At 47.3% G+C, this 22349-nt stretch overlaps 1 protein-coding gene across 5 annotated transcripts in view; it reads right to left on the bottom strand.

The window, feature by feature from the left end:
• The window catches only part of trip4 (thyroid hormone receptor interactor 4), an 82781-nt gene extending 60941 nt beyond the window's left edge, over nucleotides 1–21840 (bottom strand). Inside the window, exons 1-10 of one of the 5 annotated variants that reach the window (XM_046348951.1) lie at nucleotides 21637–21840; nucleotides 21033–21211; nucleotides 19584–19936; nucleotides 19353–19428; nucleotides 18834–18942; nucleotides 17393–17608; nucleotides 16764–16893; nucleotides 16429–16622; nucleotides 13820–13944; nucleotides 13472–13563 (exon numbers count right to left, since the gene is read on the bottom strand). In XM_046348951.1, coding sequence (XP_046204907.1) covers nucleotides 13472–13563; nucleotides 13820–13944; nucleotides 16429–16622; nucleotides 16764–16893; nucleotides 17393–17608; nucleotides 18834–18942; nucleotides 19353–19428; nucleotides 19584–19936; nucleotides 21033–21211; nucleotides 21637–21716 — 1554 coding nt within the window. In that variant the 5' untranslated portion in view covers nucleotides 21717–21840. Of the gene's footprint in view, nucleotides 1–13471; nucleotides 13564–13819; nucleotides 13945–16428; nucleotides 16623–16763; nucleotides 16894–17392; nucleotides 17609–18833; nucleotides 18943–19352; nucleotides 19429–19583; nucleotides 19937–20260; nucleotides 20267–20354; nucleotides 20382–20424; nucleotides 20455–20492; nucleotides 20525–21032; nucleotides 21212–21636 lie in introns of those variants that run through there. The other 4 variants (XM_046348952.1, XM_046348955.1, XM_046348953.1 and 1 more) reach the window with 4 other exon arrangements.
• Between the last annotated feature and the right edge of the window lie 509 nt (nucleotides 21841–22349).

Raw genomic sequence — 22349 nt, 5'->3', positions numbered from 1 at the left:
CCTAATTCCTTCCTCCCTACATCCTCCCCCTCACGAGGCAACCCCCCCGCCTCTCTCCCAACCCAATCCTCCCTCCCTCTCCTCTTCCCTCCACAGGCTGTTGATACCCGGGAGCAGGTTACAGGGAGGTGGGCGGTAAGCCTTGTGTAGACTGAGGAAGCATCATTTCTCCTCCTGCCATGGCAGTAGTGATGGGGGAAAACATTGACACAGTTACATATCGGGATATTACGTTTGATGATATATTGTATCGTGTTGACAATATCGCTATATTACTTTTGTGCTAGTTTGCTGTACCTGCACCAATATTCCAGTATTTTACTTAGCTTGTTCTCGATCATCTTTTTAAATACGGAGGCAATTTGTTTTCAGCACTTTTATTTCCAGGACTGATCAGAACTGGTTCTCTCATAGCTCCTTGTCCCTTTGCAGCAGCAATATGTTTGGAACATCGAATTGCAATACATATACAATCGTGAGCATCTCAATACATATCGAATCTGCACCAGAGTATGGTGACAATATCGTATCGCGAGGTCCCTGGCAACTCCCAGCCCTACAACACCGTAAATCCCCTGCCTGCCGCACACACGGCGGCTCTAGGGAGCGGGCTAGCTACAGCGCAAGCGACGTTATGCTAACATGGGAAAACAGGCGGCTACGGCTAAATGACTAGTGTGAAGGTAATTTAGAGCGATCCACACACTCCTACGTATTTATTTACACTACTCGAAGGATGATATAGTATTTAGGCTATACTCTAGTCCTGTGTAGTTTCTAGCTGGTCTCCCAGAAAGGCTACAATGACATGGGCTTTTATTTATGGCTGCCTTGTGTACCTATCTGCAAGCACACACACACACACACGAAAGGGCGGTCACACAGCCCCCCGGCATGATTTTATGGCCCTGAAAAGGTTGGGAAGGTGAGAGAAAGACAACTGAACAAAGGGAAAGATTTCTATGCAAATAGTCTCAAGGTTTAGTACATTTCCCAGATGTAGGTTATCCTATTTCCATGTACGATGCCTATTAGGTCACTCCGGCTAAACTGAACCATTTAAACAGGAAAAGTACATGAAAAATATATAATTTGATTGTAAAAGTGAAAAAATAAGAGTGATTTGTTGCCATTGTCTAGTCACCTCCCACACACACGGACTTCAGAATCACCCATACAGCAAAGTAATCAGAGCCAATTACATTTCACCAGCACAGTTTATATATCTCATTAAAAAAATAAGTGCGCCAATATCTCATTAGAGCTAATGTGTGTGTGTATGAGGGGGTGAGTGAGTGAGTGTGTGTGTGTGTGTGTGTATGAGGGGGTGTGTGTGTGTGTGTGTGTGTGTGTGTGTGTGTGTGTGTGTGTGTGTGTGTGTGTGTGTGTGTGTGTGTGTGTGTGTGTGTGTGTGTGTGTGTGTGTGTGTGTGTGTGTGTGTGTGTGTGTGTGTGTGTGTGTGTGTGTGTGTGTGTGTGTGTGTGTAGGGGAGGGGTAGCAGAGATGCAGTCACAGATGTTTTCACTGTCCCGATCGCATCCGGGGAAATAAAACAAAACAGCCAGGTCAATTAAAGACAGGGTGCATCTTCACCAAACTAGATTTAAAAAATAAACAGGATTTTGGGGGATTTTCACAAAATGTAATCCATAGTCCTATGGAGGAAGGATTGTTGACATATATTTGACATTTGTATCTTAGAGCATAATTGAGAAAAATATACAAATTAATATTGAAAATAAATCATTTTTGATTATCCACATTTTCTGTATATGGTTGAAGATAATACTCTAAAGTTATGAGCATAGTAGTCAATATAACCAATCACAGCCCTCCTTTTAATTGTATCATTACACATCCTGCAAAACCCCCAGTAGGGGGCAACCATTTTGAATCCATTTTCACATTCCCTCTGTTAATGCTAAAAGTAGCAGAAATCCCACTCTGGAACTTTGGCATGCCCGTAGTAGAATATATGATGTTCAACAATATATACTGAACAAAAACAAAAAACGCAACATGCAAGAATTTCAAAGATTTTACTGAGTTACTTTATATAAGGAAATCAATCAATTGGAATAAATTAATTAGGCCTTAAATCTTTGGATTTCACATGACTGGGAATACAGTTCCTTGCAAAAGTATTCATCCCCCTTGGCGTTTTTCCTATTTTGTTGCATTACAACCTGTGATTTAAATAGATTTTTATTTAGATTTCATGTAACAGACATACACAAAATAGTCCAAATTGCTGAAGTGGAAGAAAAACAAATTGTTTCTAAAAAACGGAAAAGTAGTGAGTGCGTATGTATTCACCCCCTTTGCTATGAAGCCCCTAAATAAGATCTGGTGCAACCAATTACCTTCATAAGTCACATAATTAGTTAAATTAAAGTCCACCTGTGTGCAATCTAAGTGTCACATGAGCTCAGTATATATACACCTGTTCTGAAAGGCCCCAGTGTCTGCAACACCACTAAGCAAGGGGCACAACAAAGACCAATGAGCTCTCCAAACAGGTCAGGGACAAAGTTGTGGATAAGTACAGATCAGGGTTGGGTTATCAATTTTTCACTCTAAACATCCCAAGGAGCACCATTAAATCCATTGTAAAACTAAATGGAACGAATATGGCACCACAACAAACCTGCCAAGAGAGGGCCGCCCACCAAAACTCACAGACAAGGTAAGGAGGGCAATAATCAGAGAAGGAACAAAGATAACCAAAGTTATATCCTGCCTGTTTGGCCCTGTCCCGGGGATATCGTCGGACGGGGCCACAGTGTCTCCCGACCCCTCCTGTCCCAGCCTCCAGTATATATGCTGCAATATTTTGTGTCGGGGGGCTAGGGTCAGTCTGTTATATCTGGAGTATTTCTCCTGTCTTCTCCGGTGTTCTGTGTGAATTTAAGTATGCTTTCACCAATTCTCTCTCTGAAGACCTGAGCCCTAGGACCATGCCTCAGGACTACCTGGCCTGATGACTCCTTGCTGTCCCCAGTCCACCTGGTCGTGCTGCTGCTCCAGGTTCAACTGTTCTGCCTGCGGCTATGGAACCCTGACCTGTTCACTGGATGTGCTACCTGTCCCAGACCTGTTGTTTTCAACTCTAGAGAAAGCAGGAGCGGTAGAGATACTCTGAAAGCCAACTGACATTTACTCCTGAGGTGCTGACCTGTTGCACCCTCTACAACCATTGTGATTATTATTATTTGACCCTGCTGGTCATCTATGAACATCTTGGCCATGTCCTGTTATAATCTCCACCAGGCCCTGCCAGAGGAGGATTAGCCACCCCTTAGCCTGGTTCCTCTCTAGGTTTCTTCCTAGGTTCCGGCCTTTATAAGGAATTTTTCCTAGCCACCGTGCTTCTACACCTGCATTGCTTGCTGTTTGGGGTTTTAGGCTGAGTTTCTGTACCGCACTTTGACATCAGCTGATGTAAGAAGGGCTTTAAAAATACATTTGACTGATAACCCTGAAGGAGCTGCAAAGCTCCACAGCGGAGATTGGAGTATCTGTCCATAGGACCACTTTAAGCCGTACACTCCAGAGCTGGCCTTTACAGAAGAATGGCCAGAAAAAAAGCCACTACTTCAAAGGAAAAATAAGCAAACATGTTTGGTGTTTGCAAAAAGTCATGTGGGAGACTCCCCAAACATAAGGAAGAAGGTAGTCTGGTCAGATGAGACTAAAATTGAGTTTTTTGGCCATCAAGGCAAACACTATGTCTGGCGCAAACCCAACACCTCATAACCCTGAGAACAACATCCCCACAGTGAAGCATGGTGGTGGCAGCATCATGCTGTGGGATGTTTTTAAATCGGCAGGGACTGGGAAACTGGTCAGAATTTAAGGAATGGTGGATGGCGCTAAATACAAGGAAATTATTGAGGGAAACCCGTTTCAGTCTTCCAGAGATTTCAAATCAAATCAAATTTTATTTGTCACATACACATGGTTAGCAGATGTTAATGCGAGTGTGCAAATGGGTGCTTCTAGTTCCGACAATGCAGTGATAACCAACAAGTAATCTAACTAACAATTCCAAAACTACTGTCTTATACACAGTGTAAGGGGATAAGGAATATGTACATAAGGTTCATATGACTGCGTGGCCACGCACGCCTCCAACTCAATCATCAAGTTTGCGGACGACACAACAGTGAGGCTTGATTACCAACAACACGAGATGGTACAGGGAGGAGTATATACATATGAGATGTGGTGTAGACAAAGTAAACAAAGTGGCATAGTTAAAGTGGCTAGATGATTGTATTACATAAGGATGCACATCGATGAACAGTGTGGAGAGTACAGTATATACATATGCATATGAGATGAATAATGTAGGGTAAGTAACATTATATAAGGTAGCATTGTTTAAAGTGGCTGAAGTGATATATTTACATAATTTCCCATCAATTTCCATTATTAAAATGGCTGGAGTTGGGTCAGTGTCAATGACAGTGTGTTGGCAGCAGCCACTCAATGTTAGTGGTGGCTGTTTAACAGTCTGATGGCCTTGAGATAGAAGCTGTTTTTCAGTCTCTGGTCCCAGGATGCACCTGTACTGACCACCCTTTCTGGATTACAGGATGGCCATAAAGATCATCAAGGACATCAACCACCTTCCTGTAACCACTGGTGTTCACCCCGTATGTCCTGGAGGGCAGGTAGTTTGCATCAAAGCCCGGTGATGAAAAACAGTTCTATCTCAGTCCTCAGACTGTCTGGACAGCCACCACTTGAGGGCTGAGCAGTTGCCGTACCACTGGTGATACAACTCCAGCCATTTTAATAATGGGAATTGATGGGATCTGTAAAGTTTGTCAGTGCTTTTTGACAATGCTACATATAATTTCTTCAGCCTCCTGAGGTCTGAATGCATATGCTATACTGTACTCTTCATCACGACTGCATGTCAGTGTGAGTGGACCAATTCAGTTTGTTTGATGTGTATGCCAGGAACTTAAAACTGCTACCCTCTCCACTACTGTTCCATCGATGTGGATAGGGGGATCACTCATTCTGTTTCCTTATGTACAATTCATCCCCTTAGTTTTGTTGACGTAGTTTTGAGTTATTTTCCTGACACCACACTGCATTGGGCCCTCACCTCCTCCCTGTAGGCCATCTCGTCGTTGTTGGTAATCAAGCCTACCACTGTTGTGTCGTCCGCAAACTTGATGATTGAGTTGGAGGCGTGCGTGGCCACGCAGTCGTGGGTGAACAGAGAGTACAGGAGAGGGCTCAGAACGCACCCTTGTGGGGCCCCCGTGTTGAGGATCAGCGGGGAGGAGATGTTGTTGCCTACCCTCACCACCTGGGGGCGGCCCGTCAGGAAGTCCAGTACCCAGTTGCACAGGGCGGGGTCGAGGCCCAGGGTCTCGAGCTTGATGACGAGCTTGGAGGGTACTATGGTGTTGAATGCCGAGCTGTAGTCGATGAACAGCATTCTCACATAGGTATTCCTTTTGTCCAGGTGTGTTAGGGCAGTGTGCAGTGTGGTTGAGATTGCATCGTCTGTGGACCTATTTGGGCGGTAAGCAAATTGGAGTGGGTCTAGGGTGTCAGGTAGGGTGGAGGTGATATGGTCCTTGACTAGTCTCTCAAAGCACTTCATGATGACGGAAGTGAGTGCTACGGGGCGGTAGTCATTTAGCTCAGTTACCTTAGCTTTCTTGAGAACAGGAACAATGGTGGCCCTCTTGAAGCATGTGGGAACAGCAGACTGGTATAGGGATTGATTGAATATGTCCGTAAACACACCGGCCAGCTGGTCTGCGCATGCTCTGAGGGCGCGGCTGGGGATGCCGTCTGGGCCTGCAGCCTTTGCGAGGGTTAACACGTTTAAATGTCTTACTCACCTCGGCTGCAGTGAAGGAGAGACCGCATGTTTTCGTTGCAGGCCGTGTCAGTGGCACTGTATTGTCCTCAAAGCGGGCAAAAAAGTTATTTAGTCTGCCTGGGAGCAAGACATCCTGGTCCGTGACTGGGCTGGGTTTCTTCTTGTAGTCCGTGATTGACTGTAGACCCTGCCACATGCCTCTTGTGTCTGAGCCATTGAATTGAGATTCCACTTTGTCTCTGTACTGACGCTTAGCTTGTTTAATAGCCTTGCGGAGGGAATAGCTGCATTGTTTATATTCGGACATGTTACCAGACACCTTGCCCTGATTAAAAGCAGTGGTTCGCGCTTTCAGTTTCACGCGAATGCTGCCATCAATCCACGGTTTCTGGTTTGGGAATGTTTTTATCGTTGCTATGGGAACGACATCTTCGACGCACGTTCTAATGAACTCGCACACCGAATCAGCGTATTCGTCAATATTTCCATCTGACACAATACGAAACATGTCCCAGTCCACGTGATGGAAGCAGTCTGAGTGTAGAGTCAGCTTGGTCTGACCAGCGTTGGACAGACCTCAGCGTGGGGGCCTCTTGTTTTAGCTTCTGCCTGTAGGCAGGGGTCAGCTTTTCCGAAAGGGGGGCGGGGCAGGGCCTTATATGCGTCGCGGAAGTTAGAGTAACAATGATCCAAGGTTTTACCACCCCTGGTTGCGCAATCGATATGCTCATAAAATTTAGGGAGTCTTGTTTTCAGATTAGCTTTGTTAAAATCCCCAGCTACAATGAATGCAGCCTCCGGATAAATGTTTTCCAGTTTGCAAAGAGTTAAATAAAGTTTGTTCAGAGCCATCGATGTGTCTGCTTGGGGGGGATATATACGGCTGTGATTATAATCGAAGAGAATTCTCTTGGAAGATAATGCGGTCTACATTTGATTGTGAGGAATTCTAAATCAGGTGAACAGAAGGATTTGAGTTCCTGTATGTTTCCTTCATCACACCATGTCCCGTTAGTCATGAGGCATACGCCACTCTTCTTATCAGAGAGATGTATGTTTCTGTCGGCGCGATGCGTGGAGAAACCCGTTGGCTGCACCGCCCTGGATAGCGTCTTCCCAGTAAGCCATGTTTCCGTGAAGCAGAGAACGTTGCAGTCTCTGATGTCCCTCTGGAATGCCACCCTTGCTCGGATTTCGTCAACCTTGTCGAGAGACTGGCCATTGGCAAGAAGAATGCTGGGAAGTGGTGCGCAATGTGCCCTTTTTCAGAGTCTGACCAGAACATCGCCTCGTTTCCCTCTTTTTCGGAGTCGTTTCCTTGGGTCGCTGCATGCGATCCATTCCGTTGTCCTGTTTGTAAGGCAGAACACAGGATCCGCGTCGCGGAAAACATATTCTTGGTCGTACTGATGGTGAGTTGACGCTGATCTTATATTCAGTAGTTCTTCTCGACTGTATCTAATGAAACCTAAGATGACCTGGGGTACTAATGTAAGAAATAACACGTAAAAAACAAAACTGCATAGTTTCCTAGGAACGCGAAGCGAGGCGGCCATCTCAGTCGGCGCCGGAAGTCGGATTTGAGACTAGGACAGAGGTTCAACTTCCAGCAGGACAATGACCCTAAGCATACTGCTAAAGGAACACTCGACTGGTTTAAGGGGAAACTTTTAAATGCCTTCGAATGGCCCAGTCAAAGCCCAGACCTCAATCCAAATGAGAATCTGTGGTATGACTTAAAGATTGCTGTACACCAGCGGAACCCACCCAACTTGAAGGAGCTGGAGCAGTTTTGCTTTGAATAATATTTTGCATCTTCAAAGTGGTAGGCATGTTGTGTAAATCAAATGATACAACCCCCCCCCTATGATGCAAATAGGAAAAAGGCCAAGGGAGTGAATACTTTTGCAAGCCACTGTACATACAGTATGCATCTGTTGGTCACAGATACAATAAAAAGGTAGGGGCTTGGATCAGAAAACCAGTCAGTACCACTGGCTCCAGGTCATCTACACGATCCTGCTAGGTAAAGTCCCCCCTCATCTCAGCTCGCTGGTCACCATAGCAGCACCCACCTGTAGCATGCGCTCCAGCAGGTATATCTCTCTGGTCACCCCCAAAGCCAATTCCTCCTTTCGCCACCTCTCCTTCCAGTTCTCTGCTGGAATAACCTACAAAAATCTCTGAAACTGGAAACACTTATCTCCCCTGCTTAAGCCAGTACATGTCCAGGCCCATCTGAAGTTTGCTAGAGAGCATTTGGATGGTCCAGAAGAAGATTGGGAGAATGTCATATGGTCAGATGAAACCAAAATATAACTTTTTGGTAAAAACTCAACTCGTTGTGTTTGGAGGACAAAGAATGCTGAGTTGCATCCAAAGAACACCATACCTACTGTGAAGCATGGGGGTGGAAACATCATGCTTTGGGGCTGTTTTTCTGCAAAGGGACCAGGACGACTGATCCGTGTAAAGGAAAGAATGAATGGGGCCATGTATCGTGAGATTTTGATTGAAAACCTCCTTCCATCAGCAAGGGCATTGAAGATGAAACGTGGCTGGGTCTTTCAGCAGGGCAATGATCCCAAACACACCGCCCGGGCAACGAAGGAGTGGCTTCGCAAGAAGCATTTCAAGGTCCTGGAGTGGCCTAGCCAGTCTCCAGATCTCAACCCCATAGAAAATCTTTGGAGAGAGTTGAAAGTCCGTGTTGCCCAGCAACAGCCCCAAAACATCACTGCTCTGGAGGAATGCCAAAATACCAGCAACAGTCTGAAAACATTTGACAGACCTCTGTCATTGCCAACAAAGGTTATATAACAAAGTATTGAGATAAACTTTTGTTATTGACCAAATACTTATTTTCCACCATAATTTGCAAATAAATTCATTAAAAATTCTACAATGTGATTTTCTGGATTTTCTTCCTCTCATTTTGTATGTCATAGTTGAAGTGTACCTATGATGAAAATTACAGGCCTCTCATCTTTTTAAGTGGGAGAACTTGCACAATTGGTGGCTGACTAAATACTTTTTGCCCCACTGTGTGTGTGTGTGTATATATATTATACATACACACACACAAATGACCTAATCTAAAGAATATATATATTTTCAATATTCATGTTTATATTTTTAAATGGTCACACTCATTTGACAGATATTCATATTCCTGAAAAGGACCCTTCCATGGATTACATTTAGTGAAAATCCCTAAACTGAGGGTCTTTTACTGTTCAAGGAATCACCCAGACACGCACGGAACACAAAACAGCATGCATCCTGTTTTTTAAGACAGTGATTTCTCTGGTCAACATAATGGCTGACATAATAGAAAAGAACCAGCTCAAAACCTCTGTGGTAAACCTCCATAGGAACAGGGAGCTGATGGAAACCCCCCCACCACCAAACCATTCTAAATAAACCCAACCAAAACAACAAAGATCCCCATTCCTCATGGTTAAAACAAAACAGACATAGCTTTCAATCAATCCATGTTAGAAAGAGTACAATGTTCAAAGAGCTGCTGGCAGCGTCAGTCATAGTGGTTTGGGGTGGAGTGGTACGGCCTTACTGGGCCATCCAGGCATTGAGGCATCTCCACATTTAAACAGCATGAAAGGCAAAAGATTAAAGACCACCGAGAGCACCAGCGCACCCGATTGATTCATTATACATCAAAGGGTGATGGAGTCAATCTGCCTCCCTGAAATACAGCGTTTCTCTCCATCTCATCTAACTGCTCTAGACGTAATGGGAACGTGGGTTAACTTAATACCATGTGGGTTTGGTTGATCACGTTTGTGTTTTAGACGATAGAGAAGGGGAGTAATGTGGGTTGAATTGTGTTGTGGTTCAGCAGTGCTTTATGGTGATTGTGCTGTAGCCTCCAGTCAGTGTAAAATGGCTGGCTGTGGGTTGATGCTGAAGTGGTGCAGTACACCCTCTGCTGGTTAGAAGTTGTATAGCAGTAGGGAGGAAAAGAGGAAAGCCAATGATGTCATTGTAGTAGAATCAATTACACCCTAGCCTAAATCACCAACCGGTTCCTCTCTGGGAAATAAAATGAAAATTACAACAATTATTTTTACAAGTACTCTGAAAAGCTACTAAATTACAGCACCAAGACTAGTTAGTTACTTTGTACCTCTGGCAATCTGTTTCTCTATGGGATGCCCAGCCGTTGAACACGTGTTCTACTTCAACTGGATTATTAGCGGACTATTTGAATCAGGTGTGTTAGTGCCGAGATGAAATAAATACGTGTGTCAAGACTGGAAAAGGCAAACAAAGCTATAAAAAAAGCTATGCTTTGTACCAGATACATCTACATTTTAAATCCTCTAGCTGTTGCTCTTATCCAGAGCAACATACAGGAGCAATTAGGGTTAAGTGCCTTGCTCAAGGGCACAACAGATTTTTCACATAGTCGGCTTGGGGAGTCGATCCGCCGACCCTTCGGTTACTGGCCCAATGCTTTAACTGCGAGGCTACGTACCTATTAGCACCAATCTAAAATTACATGTTAATACAGTAACTAACTGAATTAGATTATATTAACTATTCTTGTTCAATCACGTTTTATTTGTCACATGCACCAAATACAAGAGGTGAACAGTGAAAGGCTTACTTACAAGCCCTTAACCAACAATGCAGGTAAGGAAATAAAGAGATAAGAAAAACAAATGATTAAAGAGCAGCAGTAAATAACAATAGCAAGGCTATATACAGGGGGTACCGGTACAGAGTCAATGTGGAGGCTATATACAGGGGGTACCGGTACAGAGTCAATGTGGAGGCTATATACAGGGGGTACCGGTACAGAGTCAATGTGGAGGCTATATACGGTACAGAGTCAATGTGGAGGCTATAATGTGGAGGCAGGGGGTACCGGTACAGAGTCAATGTGGAGGCTATATACAGGGGGTACCGGTACAGAGTCAATGTGGAGGCTATATACAGGGGGAGGCTATATACAGGGGGTACGGTACAGAGTCAATGTGGAGGCTCAATGTGGAGGCTGGGGGTACCGAGAGTCAATGTGGAGGCTATATACAGGGGGTACCGGTACAGAGTCAATGTGGAGGCTATATACAGGGGGGTACAGAGTCAATGTGGAGGCTATATACAGGTACAGAGTCAATGTGGAGGCTATATACAGGGGGTACCGGTACAGAGTCAATGTGGAGGCTATATACAGGGGGTACCGGTACAGAGTCAATGTGGGGCTATATACAGGGGTACCGGTACAGAGTCAATGTGGAGGCTATATACAGGGGGTACCGGTACAGAGTCAATGTGGAGGCTATATACAGGGGTACCGGTACAGAGTCAATGTGGAGGCTATTAACAGGGGGTACCGGTACAGAGTCAATGTGGAGGCTATATACAGGGGGTACCGGTACAGAGTCAATGTGGAGGCTATATAACAGGGGGTACCGGTACAGAGTCAATGTGGAGGCTATATACAGGGTGTACCGGTACAGAGTCAATGTGGAGGCTATATACAGAGTCAATGTGGAGGCTATATAACAGGGGGTACCGGTACAGAGTCAATGTGGAGGCTATATAAAGGGGTACCGTACAGAGTCAATGTGGAGGCTATATAAAGGGGGTACCGGTACAGAGTCAATGTGGAGGCTATATAAGGGGTACCGGTAGAGTCAATGTGGAGGCTATATAACAGGGGGTACCGGTACAGAGTCAATGTGGAGGCTATTAACAGAGTCAAGAGTCAATGTGGAGGCTATATAAAGGGGGTACCGGTACAGAGTCAATGTGGAGGCTATATACAGGGGGTACCGGTACAGAGTCAATGTGGAGGCTATTAACAGGGGGTACCGGTACAGAGTCAATGTGGAGGCTATATACAGGGGGTAACGGTACAGAGTCAATGTGTCAATATGCGGGGGCACAGGTGTTGAGGCAATTGAGTTAATTATGTACATGCAGGTAGGGTTATTAAAGTGGCTATGCATAGATAATAACAGAGTAGCAGCAGCGTGGGGGGGTAGTCTGGGTAGCCATTTGATTAGCTGTTGAGGAGTCTTATGGCCTGGGTGTAGAGGCTGTTTAGAAGCCGCTTGCCGTGCGGTAGCAGAGAGGACAGTCTATGACTAGGGTGGCTGGAGTCGTTGACTATCTTTAGGGCCTTCCTCTGACACCGCTTAGTATGGAGTTCCTGGATAGCAGAAAGCTTGACCCCGGTGATGTACTGGGCCGTACGCACTACTCTCTGTAGTGCCTTGTGGTCGTAGGCAGAGCAGTTGCTGTACCAGGCAGTGATGCAACCCATCAGGATGCTCTCGATGGTGCAACTGTAAAACCTTTTGAGGATTTGAAGACCCATGCCATATCTTTTCAGTCTCCTGAGGGGGAAATGGGCTTTGTCGTGCCCTCTTCACAACTGTCTTGGTGTGTTTGGACCATTCTAGTTTGTTGGTGATGTGGATGCCAAGGAACTTGAAGCTCTCAACCTGCTCGACTACAGCCCGTTGATGAAAATGGGGGCTGGGTTTCCTTTTCCTGTAGTCCACAATCATCTTCTTTGTCTTGATCATGTTGAAGGAGAGGTTGTTGTCCTTGCACCACATGGTCAGGTCTCTGACCTCCTCCCTATAGGCTGTCTCATCGCTGTTGGTGATCAGGCCTACCACTGTTGTGTCATCAGAAAACTTAATAATGGTGTTGGAGTCGTGCCTGGCCATGCAGTCATGAGTGAACAGGGAGTATGGGAGGGGGCTGAGCACGCACCACTGAGGGATCCCTATGTTGAGGATCAGAGTGACGGATGTGTTGTTTACCTACCCTTTCCACCTGGGCGCGGTCCATCAGGAAGTCTAGGATCCAGTTGCAGAGGGAGGTGTTTAGTCCCAGGGTCCTTAGCTTAGTGATGAGATTAGAGGGCTAACACTATGGTGTTGAATGCTTCGCTGTAGTCAATGAATAGCATTCTCACATAGGTGTTCCTTTTGTCCAGGTGGGAAAGGGCCGTGTGGAGTGCAATAGAGATTATGTAACTGAGCTACGGTGGATCTGTTGGTGTGGTATGCAAATTGGGGTGGAGCTAGGGTTTCTGGGATAATGGTGTTGATGTGACCAGCCTTTCAAAGCACTTCATGGCTTCATTCAGGCAGGTTACCTTGGTATTCTGGGGCACGGGAACTGTTACCTGACACCTATTACCTTGTAATTATGGTGACTTTGAAAATCCATTTCTGCATTGCTTTAAACAACAATGACAGGATTATTTTGGAACAAAGCATTTCATCCCAGTTTAATCGAAGAGGATGACTACCGCTTGGAACAAGAGCAACTCGTCAGTCAAAAACAATATTCCGGGAACAGACAGTTTAAAATTCCATACATTTTTCCAGACTCTTGGTTTGTTTTCTTGGCTGAGAGGGAGGGGAAAAGACAGGAGACGCGTTGGGCGTGTCACGCCAGCCAGGATGAAACTATGTCCTGTCTGTCTGTTAGAAGTGTCTGTGGTTCCTACACTAACCAGGAGAATATCACATAGCCTTCACAGAGAGCTAAGTGCTCGGAGTGTCCGGGCATGTTCGTACGCATACCAGTGTACAGAAGCGTGTGTTTAGGAAGGTACGTGGTCACACTAACCTGCTCCTTGTATTGCTCCTGAGACAGACAGTCGGTTATGTTGACACAGCCCAGCAGGCAGCCGGTGGGGTAGTCTTTAGGAAACTTAAGATCTGGGGAGAGGAAGGTGGTCGGTGAGAGTCAACAGTATGTTTACATACATCCTAATAAATATTTTAATTGATTGGTGTGTGCGTGTGTATAGGGGGGGGGTAGAGAAAGTGGTAGACTGTCTGTGTGTAACAGTGTGTGTAACCGTGTGTGTGTGTGTGTGTGTGTGTGTGTGTGTGTGTGTGTGTGTGTGTGTGTGTGTGTGTGTGTGTGTGTGTGTGTGTGTGTGTGTGTGTGTGTGTGTGTGTGTGTGTGTACCTCTCTTGTAGATCTGAAGGAACATGTTCTCCACCTGAGTGACCTCCTCAGGGGTGGGCCTCTTGGCTGCAGCTGCTATCCACAGGAGCCCGCGGTGGGATGTGTACCAGCTCCTCCCCTCCACCCTGGACACACATCATATTCCCTTTAGCAGACGCTTTAATCCAGACTGATTTACAGTCATGCATTTTAACATACAGGTGTTCCCGGGAATCAAACCCACTGTCCTGGTATTTCAATCGCCGCGCTCAACTAACCGAGCTACAGAGGGCCGCGCTCTGCTAACCGAGCTACGGAGGGCCGCGCTCAGCTAACCGAGCTACGGAGGGCCGCGCTCTGCTAACCGAGCTACGGAGGGCCGCGCTCTGCTAACCGAGCTACGGAGGGCCGCGCTCAGCTAACCGAGCTACGGAGGGCCGCGCTCTGCTAACCGAGCTACGGAGGGCCGCGAACCGAGCTACGGAGGGCCGCGAACCGAGCTACGGAGGGCCGCGCTCTGCTAACCGAGCTACGGAGGGCCGCGCTCTGCTAACCGAGCTACGGAGGGCCGCGCTCTGCTAACCGAGCTACGGAGGGCCGCGCTCTGCTAACCGAGCTACGGAGGGCCGCGCTCTGCTAACCGAGCTACGGAGGGCCGCGCTCTGCTAACCGAGCTACGGAGGGCCGCGCTCTGCTAACCGAGCTACGGAGGGCCGCGCTCTGCTAACCGAGCTACGGAGGGCCGCGCTCTGCTAACCGAGCTACGGAGGGCCGCGCTCTGCTAACCGAGCTACGGAGGGCCGCGCTCTGCTAACCGAGCTACGGAGGGCCGCGCTCTGCTAACCGAGCTACGGAGGGCCGCGCTCTGCTAACCGAGCTACGGAGGGCCGCGCTCTGCTAACCGAGCTACGGAGGGCCGCGCTCTGCTAACCGAGCTACGGAGGGCCGCGCTCTGCTAACCGAGCTACGGAGGGCCGCGCTCTGCTAACCGAGCTACGGAGGGCCGCGCTCTGCTAACCGAGCTACGGAGGGCCGCGCTCTGCTAACCGAGCTACGGAGGGCCGCGCTCTGCTAACCGAGCTACGGAGGGCCGCGCTCTACTAACCGAGCTACGGAGGGCCGCGCTCTACTAACCGAGCTACGGAGGGCCGCGCTCTACTAACCGAGCTACGGAGGGCCGCGCTCTACTAACCGAGCTACGGAGGGCCGCGCTCTACTAACCGAGCTACGGAGGGCCGCGCTCTACTAACCGAGCTACGGAGGACCGCGCTCTACTAACCGAGCTACGGAGGACCGCGCTCTACTAACCGAGCTACGGAGGACCGCGCTCTACTAACCGAGCTACGGAGGACCGCGCTCTACTAACCGAGCTACGGAGGACCGCGCTCTACTAACCGAGCTACCGAGGACCGCGCTCTACTAACCGAGCTACAGAGGACCGCGCTCTACTAACCGAGCTACAGAGGACCGCGCTCTACTAACCGAGCTACAGAGGACCGTGCTCTACTAACCGAGCTACAGAGGACCGCGCTCTACTAACTGAGCTACAGAGGACCGTGCTCTACTAACTGAGCTACAGAGGACCAGGTCCTACTAACTGAGCTACAAGAGGACTACATACATGAGTTTGTAACACTTCTTTGTAATGGCTAGTCAAAAAGGCTGCCTTTTGACCAATAACATAGTCCATTGTTTGTTGTGTTTTGTTCCTACTCAATGTCTTTGCAGGGCCTATTGTTAGTGTGTTATGTGCTTCCTGATATAGCATGGCCAGTAGGGATGCGTTTGACCAATAGCATGGCCAGTAGGGATGCGTTTGACCAATAGCATGGCCAGTAAGGATGTGTTTGACCAATAGCATGGCCAGGAGGGATGTTGTTGACCAACAGCATGGCCAGTAGGGTTGTTGTTGACCAACAGCATGGCCAGTAGGGATGCGTTTGACCAATAGCATGGTCAGTAGGGATGCGTTTGACCAACAGCATGGCCAGTAGGGATGCGTTTGACCAACAGCATGGCCAGTAGGGATGTTGTTGACCAATAGCATGGCCAGTAGGGATGCGTTTGACCAACAGCATGGCCAGTAGGGATGTTGTTGACCAATAGCATGGCCAGTAGTGATGCGTTTGACCAATAGCATGGCCAGTAGGGATGTTGTTGACCAACAGCATGGCCAGTAGGGATGCGATTGACCAATAACATGGCCAGTAGGGATGTTGTTGACCAATAGCATGGCCAGTAGGGATGCGGTTGACCAATAGCATGGCCAGTAGGGATGCGGTTGACCAATAGCATGGCCAGTAGGGATGCGTTTGACCAATAGCATGGCCAGTAGAGATGCGTTTGACCAATAGCATGGCCAGTAGGGATGCGTTTGACCAATAGCATGGCCAGTAGGGATGCGTTTGACCAATAGCATGACCAGTAGGGATGCGTTTGACCAATAGCATGGCCAGTAGGGATGCGTTTGACCAATAGCATGGCCAGTAGGGATGTTGTTGACCAATAGCATGGCCAGTAGGGATGCGTTTGACCAATAGCATGGCCAGTAGGGATGTTGTTGACCAATAGCATGGCCAGTAGGGATGTTGTTGACCAATAGCGAGGCCCATTATTAGAGTGTTCTGTACCTCTTTATTCCTTTGACCAGTAGCGAGGCCCATGGTTGGTGCATGCTGAGGCACCAGCCCCCGTCTGCCATCTCCTGCAGCTCTCTGTCCTGCAGCCGGAGTCTGGAGCGTTCTGGGCCAACAGCGCCGTCTCCCTCTGTGCCAACAACACCTTTATCCTGAGATCTCCGAGGGCCACTGCCCACGTTCACCCACTGGAGATGCATGGTAAAGAAAGACATTAGTAGAGATTCACAGAATTATGTTGACAAAATGTTAGCAGCTGTAGAGGGATTTACCAGGGTAAACAGACACGCCACAACGTCATGAGAAAATACTGTGTGTGTGCGTCCTACCTTGGGTGCGGCCTGTACGATGTTGGGGTTGACCAGCTCTCTCAGGTGCTGCCGCCCCGCTGGTCCCTCAGGGCGTTGGGGAGCTTTCCCCTTGGTGCCTGTGTTGAGGGCCTTGACCGTCTCGTCAAACCTAAAAACACCAAGTAGGTCAGTAGGATGCTTTTTAGATGCCTCGTTTCAAACTACACACACGTGAACCCCTCTAGCTGTAACAGTGTGGATACATTACCAGGAGAAATGGAGGTTATCACTGTGTTGTGAATGTCTGAAGGGTGTATTAAAAACCTACTCTTGTTTATGTAACCCAAGCACTCACATAACTAAGCCTGGGACTAAGTCTGTTTCTGCTCTACCTGACATGTTGTCCTATCAGCAAGTCCATGGTGCTCCGGTCTGCAGTGGTAAACTATATGAGAAGTAGGGTGTGAATTAGTGGAGGCTGCTGAGGGGAGGACATCTCCCAATAAAGGCTGGAACGAAGCAAATGGCATTGAAACACATAGAAAACATGTGTTTGATACCATTCCACCTATTGTTCTCCAGTCATTACCACGAACCTGTCCTCCCCAATTAAGGTGCCAACAACCTCCTGTGGTGTGAATTGAGATGTTTTCAAGTCATTCACTCACTTGTTGTAGTAATGACTGTTATTCTCTCCCTCGTCAAGCACCTGTCGGCCTGTGAAGTCCAGCGTGATCTTCCTGTCCTTCCTGGAGGCGTGGCGAAGCTCCCGTAGCTCCTCCTCCTTCTTCCTCAGGTGCTCGCGCTCGCTAGGCGACAGCCACTGGTTGGAGTCGGTGGCAAAGTAGTCTGACTCGTCATCCAGGACCTGCGTTCGTCGCGTACTGTTGATGTAAACAGGGGGAGGGTATATGAAGGTAATCTCACTCCTGTCATCGGACACAGCCTCCACATATAAAGGACACAGCCTCCACATATAAAAGCCCACAGCCTCCACATTTAAAGGACCCGGCCTCCACATTTAAAGGACCCGGCCTCCACATTTAAAGGACCCGGCCTCCACATTTAAAGGACCCGGCCTCCACATTTAAAGGACCCGGCCTCCACATTTAAAGGACCCGGCCTCCACATTTAAAGGACCCGGCCTAAAGGACCCGGCCTCCACATTTAAAGGACCCGGCCTCCACATTTAAAGGACCCGGCCTCCACATTTAAAGGACCCGGCCTCCACATTTAAAGGACCCGGCCTCCACATTTAAAGGACCCGGCCTCCACATTTAAAGGACCCGGCCTCCACATTTAAAGGACCCGGCCTCCACATTTAAAGGACCCGGCCTCCACATTTAAAGGACCCGGCCTCCACATTTAAAGGACCCGGCCTCCACATTTAAAGGACCCGGCCTCCACATTTAAAGGACCCGGCCTCCACATTTAAAGGACCCGGCCTCCACATTTAAAGGACCCGGCCTCCACATTTAAAGGACCCGGCCTCCACATTTAAAGGACCCGGCCTCCACATTTAAAGGACCCGGCCTCCACATTTAAAGGACCCGGCCTCCACATATAAAGGACCCGGCCTCCACATATAAAGGACCCGGCCTCCACATATAAAGGACCCAGCCTCCACATATAAAGGACCCAGCCTCCACATATAAAGGACCCAGCCTCCACATATAAAGGACCCAGCCTCCACATATAAAGGACCCAGCCTCCACATATAAAGGACCCAGCCTCCACATATAAAGGACCCAGCCTCCACATATAAAGGACCCAGCCTCCACATATAAAGGACCCAGCCTCCACATATAAAGGACACAGCCTCCACATATAAAGGACACAGCCTCCACATATAAAGGACACAGCCTCCACATATAAAGGACACAGCCTCCACATATAAAGGACACAGCCTCCACATATAAAGGACACAGCCTCCACATATAAAGGACACAGCCTCCACATATAAAGGACACAGCCTCCACATATAAAGGACACAGCCTCCACATATAAAGTACACATTCTCAAAATGCATCAGGAAGAAAGTATAAAGAATTTGACTTTAAACAGAGAGAGTGAAATCACATCAATACTACATGCACACTACATCCCAACCTGTTCTTATCATATTCCAGCAGTTTGTCTTTATGTTGAAGGGCCTTTTCTAACCCTGTCTTCATCTTTGCCTCTTGGTGTGGCAGATAGCCCCTCTCCGATGCCCCCTCTGAGAGACAAAGACAGGCACACAGACATTAAATAGAATTCAAAATTCACCCAACTTATTGTGGGAAGCTTGTGGAAGGCTACCTGAAACGTTTGACCCAAGTTTAACAATGTAAAGGCAATGCTACCAAATACTAATTGAGTGTATGTAAACTTCTGACCCACTGGGAATGTGATGAAAGTAATCAAACCTGAAATAAAGCATTCTCTCTTATTATTCTGACATTTCACATTCTTAAAATAAAGTGGTGATCCTAACTGACCTAAGACAAGGACTTTTTACTAGGATTAAATGTCAGGAATTGTGAAAAACTGAGTTTAAATGTAATTGGCTAAGGTGTATGTAAACTTCCGACTTCAACAACTCTCTAATATGCTATGTAGATAGATACTACTGGTGGCTTGTCTCACCCATAAGTTTCTTGCGCAGTTTCTGACTTTTGTTGGAGTCTCGTTGCAGAATCTCTTGCTCCTCTTTGGTGCATACCTGGTTAATTCATAGAAGAACATGCAAAACCAGGGGAAAATACTTCTCTAAGAGGCCAAATTGAATTTGTATGAGTAACATGCATTCTAATAACTTACTGGGGAAACATAAAACAAACATAGTTAGAGGTGATCTAAAACAGGTTGTTTTCTCACCAGGCTGCCGCAGAAGATGCAGGGCCCTGATCCCTCCTGCTCACACACAATGCGTCCGCAGCTCATGCAGTTGTTGATGAGGTTGTGCTTCTGGGCCAGACATTCGCAGGAATGGCGCCCGGGCAGCAGGATAGCCAGCTTGTCCTGGCCCTCTTTATTGTAGAGGCTCACAAATGTGTTCTTCTTCTTCTTCTGTGACGAGGAGCTGCCGCTCTCCTGGGCCTTCATTAGGTCAATGGGAGTTTTCACCACCTCAGGCTCAGGCTCTGCTTGGCTAACAGCCATCACCTCTTGCTTGTTCCTGCCTTTGCGCTTGGATTTCTTCTGGGAATCCTTGGACATGTCTTGAGCATCTAGAGAAGCATATACTGGTTAGCTGTCCCTCTCATGCATGTACTTGTTATTGTGTTTGGACAGTCACTTAACAAGGACAGGATGGGCATTACAACAGTCAGACTCACTCTCATTGTACTGTTGGCATTGTGCATTAGGAACCATATAGCCTGACAAGAAAACTACTTATAAAATATATATAACTTTAAAAATAAACATATCAAACAATAAGACAACAGGTCAGAGCCAATGTGGCAACGGAAGAAGGCATCCTACCTGTTCCTGACAGAGGGTTTATGGGGAACAGGTCAGAGCCAATGTGGCAACGGAAGAAGGCATCCTACCTGTTCCTGACAGAGGGTTTATGGGGAACAGGTCAGAGCCAATGTGGTTCCTGACAGAGGGTTTATGGGGAACAGGAGAGCCAAGGCATCCTACCTGTTCCTGACAGAGAGTTTATGGGGAAGAGCAGGCAACAGAGCCAATGCAACGGAAGAAGGCATCCTACCTGTTCCTGACAGAGAGTTTATGGGGAACAGGTCAGAGCCAATGTGGCAACGGAAGAAGGCATCCTACCTGTTCCTGACAGAGAGTTTATGGGGAACAGGCCAGAGCCAATGTGTTCCTGACAGAGAGTTTATGGGGAACAGGCCAGAGCCAATGTGGCAACGGAAGAAGGCATCCTACCTGTTCCTGACAGAGAGTGACAGAGAGTTTATGGGGAACAGGCCAGAGCCAATGTGGGGAACAACGGAAGAAGGCATCCTACCTGTTCCTGACAGAGAGTTTATGGGGAAGAGCAGGCCAGAGCATCCTACCTGTTCCTGACAGAGAGTTTATGGGGAACAGGCCAGAGCCAATGTGGCAACGGAAGAAGGCATCCTACCTGTTCCTGACAGAGAGTTTATGGGGAACAGGCCAGAGCCAATGTGGCAACGGAAGAAGGCATCCTACCTGTTCCTGACAGAGAGTTTATGGGGAACAGGCCAGAGCCAATGTGGCAACGGAAGAAGGCATCCTACCTGTTCCTGACATCCTACCATCCTACCTGTTCCTGACAGAGAGTTTATGGGGAACAGGCCAGAGCCAATGTGGCAACGGAAGAAGGCATCCTACCTGTTCCTGACAGAGAGTTTATGGGGAACAGGCCAGTGCTGTCATGAGTCAGTGTCTGAGACCGCTGCCATCTGTCCAGGAGTTCATCTATAAACTGCTTCTTCCTTCCATCAGTGCCCTGAAGGAGGTCCCCAACATACTCCGCTATCTCGTCCGCATTGTCGATGGACAGAATATACCTGTTGATAGTGAGAAGAATGTCAATGAAACGCTTTTATAGCTAGCCTAGATAGTGGAGCTCGTTGTTTAAAGGTTGCCCTATGACAGCTAGGCCTACTTTGGTAAACCTTGATTTACGTCCATCTCAATCAGTCAGTCAGTCCATGCTTTGGCTTAGTAACTTATACCATGATTTTGACGAAGTGACATTAAGATATGGCCACCTGGAAAAGCTAGCAGGCAAGTGCAAATGGCGACATATCTTGCTAGATGAATCAACTGGAAAGATTGACAAGTTTACAGACCTAATAGTAATAATGATGTCGTTGACAATTTTATTAACTTTAACATGAGAGGGGCAACTGTCAAAAGACAGACAGCTAGCTTGCTAGCAATGGCTAGCTCACTATCTTAAATCAACATTTAGTTAACGTTAGCTACTTACTGGACTATGTCTTCACTGGCCTCCAAGCCAAAGTTGTGGTGCAACTGGTCCACACACCATTGAAGCAAGGCATCCGACATTATGTAAGTTAAAACAACTTTAATATGGCAATTTCAATATAACGATGTTAGCAACTCCTGTTGTAAGCCGGTTGAATAACAAATGCGCACGCAGGGTGCAACAAAGAATCCCTTCCCCCCAGAAACCGTGTACTAAAGGATACTGAAGGTTCCTCCCAACTTTGACAGAAAATTATGTCAATGACTTCATACAATACGAATAATTAGAAAATGTCAGCATATAATCAAATCACACAGAAGGTGAACATTTCAATCATACAGAACAACAACAATATAGGTTTTAGCCACCCCACCTTTATTACAGCAAGTCACGTGCCTCGTTTGCCTATAAACTTGATTCAGCATTACAGTCACTAGGTGGCAGCTTAGGAATTGACAAAACCTCTGTGAGAATGAACCATAGAGATGTATTGAGATTGCAACATTGTATCTGCCCCATTATGGCATCTGTGAGAACATGGGCAAATAAACGTTTGGTAAATAAAGTGAAAGGGTGCATACTACCACCTGGAGTGTGTTGTCTCAACAGTCAAGGTTGGCAATTTTGTGCCACCTGCAGTTATGAAATGTTTGCTCAGGAGTATAATTATTTGTCTGATCCCTCCTGATGACCTGGATGGAATTACGTGATCC

This window comes from Oncorhynchus gorbuscha, linkage group LG05 (assembly GCF_021184085.1).
Source record: "Oncorhynchus gorbuscha isolate QuinsamMale2020 ecotype Even-year linkage group LG05, OgorEven_v1.0, whole genome shotgun sequence".
Classification (NCBI taxonomy): Eukaryota; Metazoa; Chordata; class Actinopteri; order Salmoniformes; family Salmonidae; genus Oncorhynchus; species Oncorhynchus gorbuscha.
Note: the sequence above shows the minus strand (reverse complement) of the source record. Positions and strands in the feature narration are given on the sequence as shown.